This window comes from Oncorhynchus mykiss, chromosome 24, assembly GCF_013265735.2.
Source record: "Oncorhynchus mykiss isolate Arlee chromosome 24, USDA_OmykA_1.1, whole genome shotgun sequence".
Classification (NCBI taxonomy): domain Eukaryota; kingdom Metazoa; phylum Chordata; class Actinopteri; order Salmoniformes; family Salmonidae; genus Oncorhynchus; species Oncorhynchus mykiss.
The window spans coordinates 39,565,451-39,577,950 of NC_048588.1; the positions used below are offsets into that span (position 1 = coordinate 39,565,451).

General features: G+C 45.0%; 1 protein-coding gene across 4 annotated transcripts in view; it reads left to right on the top strand.

Annotated features, from left to right (window-relative positions):
* LOC110503405 (cGMP-dependent 3',5'-cyclic phosphodiesterase) overlaps positions 1-12,500 on the top strand; it is a 233,189-nt gene that overhangs the window by 169,428 nt on the left and 51,261 nt on the right. For all 4 annotated transcript variants that reach the window (XM_036962131.1, XM_036962133.1, XM_036962132.1 and 1 more), the window contains exons 3-5: positions 1,104-1,193; positions 3,707-3,795; positions 10,193-10,302. In XM_036962131.1, the coding sequence (XP_036818026.1) occupies positions 1,104-1,193; positions 3,707-3,795; positions 10,193-10,302 (289 nt within the window). The remainder of the gene's footprint in view (positions 1-1,103; positions 1,194-3,706; positions 3,796-10,192; positions 10,303-12,500) is intronic.

Sequence of the window (12,500 nt, forward strand, 5' to 3'; positions counted from 1 at the left end):
CCCCTCTCCCTAAAACCCCAGCACCCCTCCCTAAAACCCCAGCCCCTCTCCCTAAAACCCCATCCCCTCTCCGTAAAATCCCAGCCCCTCTCCCTAAAACCCCAGCACCCCTCCCTAAAACCCCAGCACCTCTCCCTAAAACCCCAGCCCTTCTCCCTAAAACCCCAGCACCTCTCCCTAAACCTCAGTCCTTCTCCCTAAAACCCCAGCCCCTCTCCCTAAACCTCAGCACCTCTCCCTAAAACTCCAGCCCCTCTCCCTAAAACCCCAGCACCTCTCTCTAAAACACCAGCCCTTCTCCCTAAAACCCCAGCACCTCTCCCTAAAACCCCAGCCCCTCTCCCTAAAACTCCAGTCCCTCTCCGTAAAACTCTAGTCCCTCTCCCTAAAACCCCAGCACCTCTCTCTAAAACACCAGCCCTTCTCCCTAAAACCCCAGCACCTCTCCCTAAAACCCCAGCCCCTCTCCCTAAAACTCCAGTCCCTCTCCGTAAAACTCTAGTCCCTCTCCCTAAAACCCCAGCACCTCTCCCTAAAACCCCAGCCCTTCTCCCTAAAACCCCAGCACCTCTCCCTAAAACCCCAGCCCCTCTCCCTAAAACTCTAGTCCCTCTCCGTAAAACTCTAGTCCCTCTCCCTAAAACCCCAGCACCTCTCCCTAAAACCCCTGCACTTCTCCCTAAAACCCCATCAACCTCTCCCTAAAACCCAATCCCCTCTCCCTAAAACCCCATCCCCTCTCCCTAAAACTCTAGTCCCTCTCTGTATTGTCTTTGTTCCCTCATATAAAGTGTGTATTGTCTTTGTTCCCTCATATAAAGCGTGTATTGTCTTTGTTCCCTCATAAAAAGTGGGTATTGTCTTTGTTCCCTCATATAAAGTGTGTATTGTCTTTGTTCCCTAATATAAAGTGTGTATTGTCTTTGTTCCCTCATATAAAGTGTGTATTGTCTTTGTTCCCTCATATAAAGTGTGTATTGTCTTTGTTCCCTCATATAAAGTGTGTATTGTCTTTGTTCCCTCATATAAAGTGGGTATTGTCTTTGTTCCCTCTTATTAGCTGTATGGTGTCTTGTCATAAAGCTGTTTCTGTTTCCTCCCAGGATGCTTTACTGCGGCTGGCAGCAGTTGTTGACGTGCGCTCACTCCGAGATGCTCTCAGAGAGACTGTACAGGGGCTACTGCCCAGCGTGGTACGTACACACAGGGCTGCTGGGTAGTGTAGTTTTGGGAGGGGTCAAGCCGCCATTCCTCAAAACTGCATCAGGGTGTTGTCATTTATATATAGGTGTGTATGTTAAGTATGAGTGCCAGGGGCGGAGCTAGGGTCAGAGGAGGCGGGTCTTTCTCCAGGGGCCCTTCTGACCAAAAATGTAACAAAATGAACAGCTGATATGGCCTGTCAATAGTACACATTAGTCATCATCTCTATGGATGTTAATAGTTAACCTTTAGTTGGTTAGCCGCTGAATTTTGTGAAATTAAATTGCTGAGTGTGTTATTTTGTTTGTTCGTCACGTAGGCCTATTTTACGCTGTTTGTCACACACACACACACACACACACACACACACACACACACACACACACACACACACACACACACACACACACACACACACACACACACACACACACACACACACACACACACACACACACACCACACAGAGCTGAGTTTGAGCTGAATAGCCATCAAGCTCTCATAGTCTCACGTCAGAATTAGACTATCACCTAGATTTCTACCTCTGTAACATGAAACCCCTCTAATTAGTTGCACTTTTTTTCCCACTAATTGCATTTTGGAAAATGTTTGAAAATGTTGTTTTACATTGGCTGCTTCACTGCAGTTATCTATTTGCATGTTCAGTAATGGCCTATAGCCTCTTGACTGTGAGACAAGTGTAAAAATGAATGATCTGCTTTCATTTATTTCAGAATAATTTTCTCTAAAAAAATGTTTTTATTTATTTTGGTACTGAATTAATTAGGCTGTTAGTAAGATAACAAAAGTAGTTCTAAACTAATGAACTGACAAAATAAACAAATAAATGAATAATCAATTTGAAAACCTGGTTCCTCCCAGTAGCAGCCAACAAGCAGGGGGGGCCCTCAAGAGGATATTACAACAGACACAGCTCTACTGTTCATTACTTTATCTAATAAGCAACACCAGCACAGACCCATTTCAGTATTTAATGAAATGATATTATTTATCATATTATTAACACATTGTGCCATGTTTTATAGTATTCAATGTTTTTTCTTTGGTTTTTGGTAAGATGCATTCTGTGCATTCTGTGCATTCTGTGCATTCTGTGCATTCTGTGCATTCTGTGCATTCTGTGCATTCTGTGCATTTTGTGCATTCTGTGCATTCTATGAATTCTGTGCATTCTGTGCATTCTGTGCATTCTGAAAGTATTCAGACCCCTTCCCTTCTTCCACATTTTGTTACGTTACAGCCTTATTCTAAAATGGAAAGAATTGTAGTTTTTTAGACTTTTTTTTGCTAATTTGTAAAAATATTTTTTATCTTTTGAAATATCACGTTTACAAAAGTATTTAGACCCTTTACTCAGTACTTTGTTGAAGCACCTTTGGCAGCGATTAGAGCCTCGAGTCTCGATCCTGACTAGTGTCCCAGTCCCTGCCGCTGAAAAACATCCCCACAGCATCATGCTGCCACCACCATGCCAGGTTTCCTCCAGACGGGACGCTTGGCATTCAGGCCAAAGAGTTCAATATTGGTTTCATCAGACTAAGGTCTCGTGCTCTGAGTCCTTTAGGTGCCTTTTGGCAAACTCCAAGCAGGCTGGCATGTGCTTTTTACTGAGGAGTGACTTCCGTCTGGCCTTTCTACCATAAAGGCCTGATTGGTGGAGTGCTGCAGAGATGGTTATCCTTCTGGAAGGTTATCCCATCTCCACAGAGGAGCTCTAGAGCTCTGTCAGAGTGACCATTGGGTTCTTGGTCACCTCCCTGACCAAGGCCCTTCTCCCATGATTCCTCGATTTGGCCGGGCGGCCAGCTCTAGGAAGAGTCTTGGTGTTTCCAAACTTCTTCCATTTAAGAATAATGGAGGCCACTGTGTTCTTGGGGACATTCAATGCTGCAGCAATGTTTTTGGTACCCTTCCCCAGATCTGTGCCTCGACACAATCCTGTCTTGAAGCTCTATGATAAATTCCTTTGTCTTCATGTCTTGGTATTTGCTCTGACATGTCACTGCCAACTGTGGAACCTTATATAGACAGGTGTGTGCCTTTCCAAATCATGTCCAATCAATTGAATTTATCACAGGTGGGCTTCGATCAAGTTGTAGAAACATCTCTAGGATGATCAATGGAAACAGGATCCACCTGAGCTCAATTTCAAACCTCATAGCAAAGAGTCTAAATACTTATGTAAATAAAGTATTACATATTTATCTTCTTTTTTTTTTATTCATTTGCTAAAATTTCTAAAAACCTGTTTTCACTTTGTCATTATGGGGTATTGTGTGTAGATTGATGAGGATTACATTTAATTGAATCAATTTTATAATAAGGCTGTAATGTAACAAAATGTGGAAAAAGTGAAGGGGTCTGAATACTTTCTGAATTCACTGTATACAATTTAATCTGCATGAACATGGGGGGGATCGCACCCATGACCTCACCCCCCCCACACACACTAGCTCTACTCCTGATGTGTGTTATCTTACAGGAGTGTGTGTGTGTGTACGTGCTGGAGGGAGACTCCAGGCTGCAGTGTGATGGCCCAAGCCATGAGCTGCCAAAGGAGGGGAAGATCAGGTATGAAACCCTCTGTGTGTGAGTCCATGTGGTATGAAACCCTCTGTGTGTGAGTCCATGTGGTATGAAACCCTCTGTGTGTGAGTCCATGTGGTATGAAACCCTCTGTGTGTGAGTCCATGTGGTATGAAACCCTCTGTGTGTGAGTCCATGTGGTATGAAACCCTCTGTGTGTGAGTCCATGTGGTATGAAACCCTCTGTGTGTGAGTCCATCTTGTCTGAAACCCTCTGTGTGTGAGTCCATCTTGTCTGAAACCCTCTGTGTGTGAGTCCATCTTGTCTGAAACCCTCTGTGTGTGAGTCCATCTTGTCTGAAACCCTCTGTGTGTGAGTCCATCTTGTCTGAAACCCTCTGTGTGTGAGTCCATGTGGTATGAAACCCTCTGTGTGTGAGTCCATCTTGTCTGAAACCCTCTGTGTGTGAGTCCATCTTGTCTGAAACCCTCTGTGTGTGAGTCCATCTTGTCTGAAACCCTCTGTGTGTGAGTCCATGTGGTATGAAACCCTCTGTGTGTGAGTCCATCTTGTCTGAAACCCTCTGTGTGTGAGTCCATCTTGTCTGAAACCCTCTGTGTGTGAGTCCATGTGGTATGAAACCCTCTGTGTGTGAGTCCATGTGGTATGAAACCCTCTGTGTGTGAGTCCATCTTGTCTGAAACCCTCTGTGTGTGAGTCCATCTTGTCTGAAACCCTCTGTGTGTGAGTCCATGTGGTATGAAACCCTCTGTGTGTGAGTCCATGTGGTATGAAACCCTCTGTGTGTGAGTCCATCTTGTCTGAAACCCTCTGTGTGTGAGTCCATCTTGTCTGAAACCCTCTGTGTGTGAGTCCATCTTGTCTGAAACCCTCTGTGTGTGAGTCCATCTTGTCTGAAACCCTCTGTGTGTGAGTCCATGTGGTATGAAACCCTCTGTGTGTGAGTCCATGTGGTATGAAACCCTCTGTGTGTGAGTCCATCTTGTCTGAAACCCTCTGTGTGTGAGTCCATCTTGTCTGAAACCCTCTGTGTGTGAGTCCATGTGGTATGAAACCCTCTGTGTGTGAGTCCATGTGGTATGAAACCCTCTGTGTGTGAGTCCATGTGGTATGAAACCCTCTGTGTGTGAGTCCATGTGGTCTGAAACCCTCTGTGTGTGAGTCCATCTTGTCTGAAACCCTCTGTGTGTGAGTCCATCTTGTCTGAAACCCTCTGTGTGTGAGTCCATCTTGTCTGAAACCCTCTGTGTGTGAGTCCATCTTGTCTGAAACCCTCTGTGTGTGAGTCCATGTGGTATGAAACCCTCTGTGTGTGAGTCCATGTGGTATGAAACCCTCTGTGTGTGAGTCCATCTTGTCTGAAACCCTCTGTGTGTGAGTCCATCTTGTCTGAAACCCTCTGTGTGTGAGTCCATCTTGTCTGAAACCCTCTGTGTGTGAGTCCATGTGGTATGAAACCCTCTGTGTGTGAGTCCATGTGGTATGAAACCCTCTGTGTGTGAGTCCATGTGGTATGAAACCCTCTGTGTGTGAGTCCATGTGGTATGAAACCCTCTGTGTGTGAGTCCATGTGGTATGAAACCCTCTGTGTGTGAGTCCATCTTGTCTGAAACCCTCTGTGTGTGAGTCCATCTTGTCTGAAACCCTCTGTGTGTGAGTCCATCTTGTCTGAAACCCTCTGTGTGTGAGTCCATCTTGTCTGAAACCCTCTGTGTGTGAGTCCATGTGGTATGAAACCCTCTGTGTGTGAGTCCATGTGGTATGAAACCCTCTGTGTGTGAGTCCATCTTGTCTGAAACCCTCTGTGTGTGAGTCCATCTTGTCTGAAACCCTCTGTGTGTGAGTCCATGTGGTATGAAACCCTCTGTGTGTGAGTCCATGTGGTATGAAACCCTCTGTGTGTGAGTCCATGTGGTATGAAACCCTCTGTGTGTGAGTCCATGTGGTCTGAAACCCTCTGTGTGTGAGTCCATCTTGTCTGAAACCCTCTGTGTGTGAGTCCATCTTGTCTGAAACCCTCTGTGTGTGAGTCCATCTTGTCTGAAACCCTCTGTGTGTGAGTCCATCTTGTCTGAAACCCTCTGTGTGTGAGTCCATGTGGTATGAAACCCTCTGTGTGTGAGTCCATGTGGTATGAAACCCTCTGTGTGTGAGTCCATCTTGTCTGAAACCCTCTGTGTGTGAGTCCATCTTGTCTGAAACCCTCTGTGTGTGAGTCCATCTTGTCTGAAACCCTCTGTGTGTGAGTCCATGTGGTATGAAACCCTCTGTGTGTGAGTCCATGTGGTATGAAACCCTCTGTGTGTGAGTCCATGTGGTATGAAACCCTCTGTGTGTGAGTCCATGTGGTATGAAACCCTCTGTGTGTGAGTCCATGTGTAGCAGAAATCTTTGTGGTAAATGTCAGATTAGACAGAATATTATCTGCACTTCCTTTGTTCGAAGGACTGATAAAAGACTGGAGAGAAGATCAGCAGGTATGGATAGAGGGAGGGAGGAATGGAGGGAGTATGGTGTCTTTCTGTCAGCCCAGTCTGTGACAGGTGTATCACCATCACCATTCATAGAGATTTCAGAGAGAATACTTTCTGAAATATACCACCTCTCTCTCTCTGTCTCTCTCTCTCTCTCTCTGTGTGTCGCTCTCTTTCTCTCTCTCTCTCTGTGTCACTCTCTCTCTTGCTCTCTCTCTGTGTGTGTCGCTCTCTCTCTCTTTCTCTCTCTCTCTCGCTCTCTGTGTGTGTGTCTCTCTCTCTCTCCTGCTCTCTCTCTCTCTCTGTGTGTGTCACTCTCTCTCTCTCTCTCTCTCTGTGTGTCTCTCTCTCTCTCTCTCCCTCTGTGTGTGTGTCGCTCTCTCTCTCTCTCTGTCGCTCTCTCTCGCTCTCTCTCTGTGTGTGTCGCGCTCTCTCTCTCGCTCTCCCTCTCTCTCTCGCTCTCCCTCTCTCTCTCTCTCGCTCTCTCTCTCTGTGTCGCTCTCTCTCTCTCTCTCGCTCTCTCGCTCTCCCTCTCTCTCTCGCTCTCTCTCTCTCTCTCTCTCGCTCTCTCTCTCTGTGTCGCTCTCTCTCTCTTTCTCTCTCTGTATGTCTCTGACTCTGTTTCTCTCTGTGTCTCTCTCTCCCTCTCAATTCAATTCAATTCAATTCTCTCTCTCTCTCTCTCTCTCTCTCTGTGTCTCTCAATTCAATTTCAATTCAATTTAAGGGGCTTAATTGGCATGGGAAACATATGTTAGCATTGCCAAAGCAAATGAAGTAGGTAATAAACAAAAGTGAAATAAACAATAAAAATGAACAGTCATATTATGTAAATACACAGTGTTGTAACGATGTGCAAACAGTTAAAGTACAAAAGGGAGAATAAATAAACATAAATATGGGTTGTATTTATAATGGTGTTTGTTCTTCACTGGTTGCCCTTTTCTTGTGGCAACAGGTCACAAATCTTGCTGCTGTGATGTCACATTGTGGTATTTCACCCAATAGATATAGGAGTTAATAGAAATTTGATCTGTTTTCAAATTCTTTGTGGGTCTGTGTATTCTGAGGGAAAAATGTGTCTCTAATATGGTCATACATTGGACAGGAGGTTAGGAAGTGTAGCTCAGTTTCCACCTCATTTTGTGGGCAGTGAGCACATAGCTTGTCTTCTCTTGAGAGCCATGTCTGTCTACGGCGGCCTTTCTCAATAGCAAGGCTGTGCTCACTGAGTCTGTACATAGTCAAAGCTTTTCTTAAGTTTGGTTCAGTCACAGTGGTCAGGTATTCTGCCACTATGTACTCTCTGTTTAGGGCCAAAAGCATTCTAGTTTGCTCTGTTTTTTTGTTAATTCTTTCCAATGTGTCAAGTAAATATCCTTTTGTTTTCTCATGATTTTATTGAGTCTAATTGTGTTGCTGTCCTGGGGCTCTGTGGGGTGTGTTTGTGAACTGAGCCACAGGACCAGCTTGCTTAGGGGACTCTTCTCCAGGTTCATCTCTCTATAGGTGATGGCTTTGTTATGGAAGTTTTGGGAATCACTTCCTTTTAGGTGGTTGTATGATTGAATGTCTCTTTTCTGGATTTTGATCATTAGCGGGTATCGACCTAATTCTACCCTGCTTGCCTTATTTGGTGTTTTACATTGTACAAAGAGGATATATTTGCAGAATTATGCATCTCAATTTGGTGTTTGTCCCATTTTTTGAAATGTTGTTTGGTGAGCGGACTCTAGACCTCACAACCACAATGGGTTCTATAACTGATTCAAGTTTTTTTTGCCAGATCCTAATTGTTATGTCAAATTTTATGCTCCTTTTGATAGCATAGAAGGCCCTTCTTGACTTGTCTCTCAGATCGCTCACAGCTTTGTGGAAGTTACCTGTGGCGCTGATGTTTAGGCCGAGGTATGTATAGTTTTTTGTGTGCTCTAGGGCATCGGTGTCTAGATGGAATTTGTATTTGTGGTCGTGGCAACTGATTCTTTATGGAACACCATTTTTTTGGTCTTAATGAGATTTACTGTCAGGGCCCAGGTCTGTCAGGGCCCAGGTCTGTCAGGGCCCAGGTCTGTCAGGGCCCAGGTCTGTCAGGGCCCAGGTCTGTCAGGGCCCAGGTCTGTCAGGGCCCAGGTCTGTCAGGACCCAGGTCTGTCAGGGCCCAGGTCTGGCAGGGCCCAGGTCTGTCGGGGCCCAGGTCTGGCAGAATTTGTGCAGAATATCTAGGTGCTACTGTTGACCCTCCTTGGTTGGTGACAGAAGCACCAGATCATCAGCAAACAGCGGACATTTGACTTCAGATTATAGTAGGGTGAGGCCGGGTGCTGCAGACTGTTCTAGTGCCCACGCCAATTCGTTGATATATATGTTGAAGAGGGTGGGGCTTAAGCTGCATCCCTGTCTCATCCCCCGGCCCTGTGGAAAGAAAGTTTTTGCCAATTTGAACCACTTGTTGTTTGTGTACATGGAGTTTATAATGCTGTATGTTTTTCCCCCAACACCACTCTCTCTCAACACATCTCTCTCTCTCTCTCTCTTGGTCTCTCTCTGTTTCTCTCTGTCTGTCTGTTTGTTTTTCTCTATCTCTCTTTCTCTTTTTTTCCTCTCTCTCGGTCTCGGTCTCTTTCAGTAAGACTCTGATCCTCTCCTCTGTAAGTGATCTCTACAGGCTCAACAGCTTCCTCCTACCCTAGCTTTTTAGAAACACACACACACACACACAGACTGAATACCCTTGTCCTAACCTGGCTTTGGTAAAACCAACATTGCATTATTCATGAGAGTTTCTGTGTTGAACTAGAGCCCTCGAGCCTGACACACGCACACACGCGCACATACGCACACACACAAGCACACACACAAGTGCGCACACACACACACACACACACACACACACACACACGCACAAACACACACACACCCACACACACAAATATTTACATGCTGTACACACCTGCAAGCACCCGCTGACACAATCTGTTAGCACAGTGTGTGTGTGTTTGTGTGTGTGTGTGTGTGTGTGTGTGTGTGTGTGTGTGTGTGTGTGTGTGTGTGTGTGTGTGTGTGTGTGTGTGTGTGTGTGTGTGTGTGTGTGTGTGTGTGTGTGTGTGTGTGCGTGCGCGAAAGCTTCATTTTTTTGCAGACTTTTCCTGCCCAATCCTAACACCTGATTAGAGTTGATTAGCTGGAACTAAGCTGGAACTAAGCTGGAACTAAGCTGGAACTAAGCTGGAACTAAGCCTGCTCAACCTGTTCCTCTCGAGAGTCAAACGTGAGGAACACTGTTGATGTAGAAGGCTTTCCTCTGTTTGTGTAGAGGGTATTTAATCGAATTGCGCTGTAAAGAGACTATCGATCCTCTCTGTCCTCTGCTGTGCCCATCTGCCATCGCAAGCAATACTGACTGCCCTGTGCATGTGTGCGTGTGTGCGTGCGCGCGCGTGTGTGCGTGTGTGTGTGCGTGCGTGTGTGTGTGTGTGCGTGCGTGCGTGCGTGCGTGCGTGTGTGTGTGTGTGTGTGTGTGTGTGTGTGTAGCTTTAGTTGATATTGGAACAGATGTCTTTTCTCATAGATTAGCATGACAAAGGTGCCCTCTGTATTATCATACGAGACAATAGTGACCCACAGCAACACACTCACCCATGGGGAAACCCGTCACTATCTCATCTGTACACACACCTGGCTCTGGGAATTACATTCATTTGATTTATTTCAGTAGACAATAAGTAATGGATCTTTTATAAATCTGTCCTTCTATTGTATTGTCTATAGAGAATCAGCCCCCCTGTGTATGGGTGATGTTCTAACATCCCCCCTCTGTGTTTCTCAGGGAGGAGGTGTTCTAACATCCCCCCTCTGTGTTTCTCAGGGAGGAGGTGTTCTAACATCCCCCCTCTGTGTTTCTCAGGGAGGAGGTGTTCTAACATCCCCCCTCTGTGTTTCTCAGGGAGGTGGTGGGCCAGTTGAAGAGGTGTGTGTGTGCAGGTCTACCTCCGTCGGAACTGCACGAGAAACAAAGGAGCAGCCTCGCAGCACCCCTCCCACCCCACAGACGAGGTTTGTCTGTGTGTGTGTGTGTGTGTGTGTGTGTGTGTGTGTGTGTGTGTGTGTGTGTGTGTGTGTGTGTGTGTGTGTGTGTGTGTGTGTGTGTGTGTGTGTGTGTGTGTGTAAGCTTTCACACTGTCAGGCAGTGTCCCTCTGTCTATCTTTCTCTCTCTCTCTCTCTCTCTCTCTCTCTCAATTCAAGGGGCTTTATTGGCATGGGAAACATGTGTTAACATTGCCAAAGCAAGTGAGGTAGATAATATACAAAAGTGAAATAAACAACAAAAAAATGACAGTAAACATTGCACTCACCAAAGTTCTGAAAGAATAAAGACATTACAAATGTCATATTATATATATATATATATACAGTGTTGTAACGATGCGCAAATAGTTAAAGTCCAAAAGGGATAATAAATAAATATAATATACATAGGGTTAAATATGGGTTGTATTTACAATGGTGTTTTTTCTCCACTGGTTGCTCTTTTCTTGTGGCAACAGGTCACAAATCTTGCTGCTGTGGTGGCACACTGTGGAATTTCACCCAGTAGATATGGGAGTTTATCAAAATTGGACTTGTTTTCAAATTCTTTGTGGGTCTGTGTAATCTGAGGGAAATATGTGTATCTAATATGGTCATACGTTGGGCAGGAGGTTAGGAAGTGCAGCTCAGTTTCCACCTCATTTTGTGGGCAGTGAGCACATAGCCTGTCTTCTCTTGAGAGCCATGTCTGTCTACGGCGGCCTTTCTCAATAGCAAGGCTATGCTCACTGAGTCTGTACATAGTCAAAGCTTTCCTTAGATTTGAGTCAGTCACAGTGGTCAGGGATTCTGCCACTGTGTACTCTCTGTTTAGGGCCAAATATCATTCTAGTTTGCTCTGTTTTTTTGTTCATTCTTTCCAATGTGTCAACCTTATAGTTTTCTCATGATTTGGTTGGGTTTAATTGTGTTGCTGTCTTGGGACTCTGTGAGGTCTATTTGTGTTTGTGAATGGGTATCTAATTCTAATTATGTTCTGCATGCATTATTTGGTGTTTTACGTTGTACACAGAAGATATTTGGTGTTTGTCCCATTTTGTGAATTCTTGTTTGGCGAGCGGACCCCAGACCTCCATGAAGGGAAATGGTTTCTATAACTGATTCAAGTTTTTTTTTTCTCTAGTAGAGCAAGGCCGGGTGCTGCAGACTGTTCTAGTGCCCTCGCCAATTCATTAATATATATTTTGAAGAAGGTATCCCTGTCTCACACCACAGCCCTGTGGAAAGAAATGTGTGTGTTTTATTGCCAATTTTAACCTCACACTTGTTGTTTGTGTACATGGATTTTATAATGTTGTATGTTTTTCCCCCAACACCACTTTCCATCAATCTGTATAGCAGACCCTCATACCGTTTTGAGTCAAAGTCAAGCTGTTTTTCATGGTCTGGGCTGGTGAGTGGATCCCAGACCTCACAACCATAATGGGCAATGGGTTCTATAACTGATTCAAGTATTTGTAGGTGCTGCTGTTGACCCTGTTGACCCTCCTTGGTTGGGGACAGAAGCACCAGATCATCAGCAAACAGCAGACATTTGACTTCAGATTCTAGGAGGGTGAGGCCGGGTGCTGCAGACTGTTCTAGTGCCCGCGCCAATTCGTTGATATATATGTTGAAGAGGGTGGGGCTTAAGCTGCATCCCTGTCTCACCCCCCGACCCTGTGGAAAGAAATGTGTTGTTTATGTACATGGATTTTATAATGTCGTGTATTTTTCCCAGCACTGCTTTCTATCAATTTGTATAGCAGACCCTCATGCCAAATCGAGTCAAAGGCTTTTTTTAAATCAACATAGCGTGAGAAGACTTTGCCTTTGTTTTGGTTTGTTTGTTTGTCAATTAGGCTGTGCAGGGTGAATACGTGGTCTGTCTTACGGTAATTTGGTAAAAGGCCAATTTGATATTTGCTCAGTACATTGTTTTCTCTGAGGAAATGTACGAGTCTGCTGTTAATGATAATGCAGAGGATTTTCCCAAGGTTGCTTTTGACACATATCCCACGGTAGTTATTGGGGTCAAATTTGTCTCCACTGCTGTGGATTTGGGTGATCAGTCCTCGGTTCCAAATATTGGGGATGTCAGAGCTGAGGATGATGTTAAAGAGTTTAAGTATAGCCCATTGGAATGTGTTGTCTGTGTATTTTATCATTTCATTGAGGATACCAT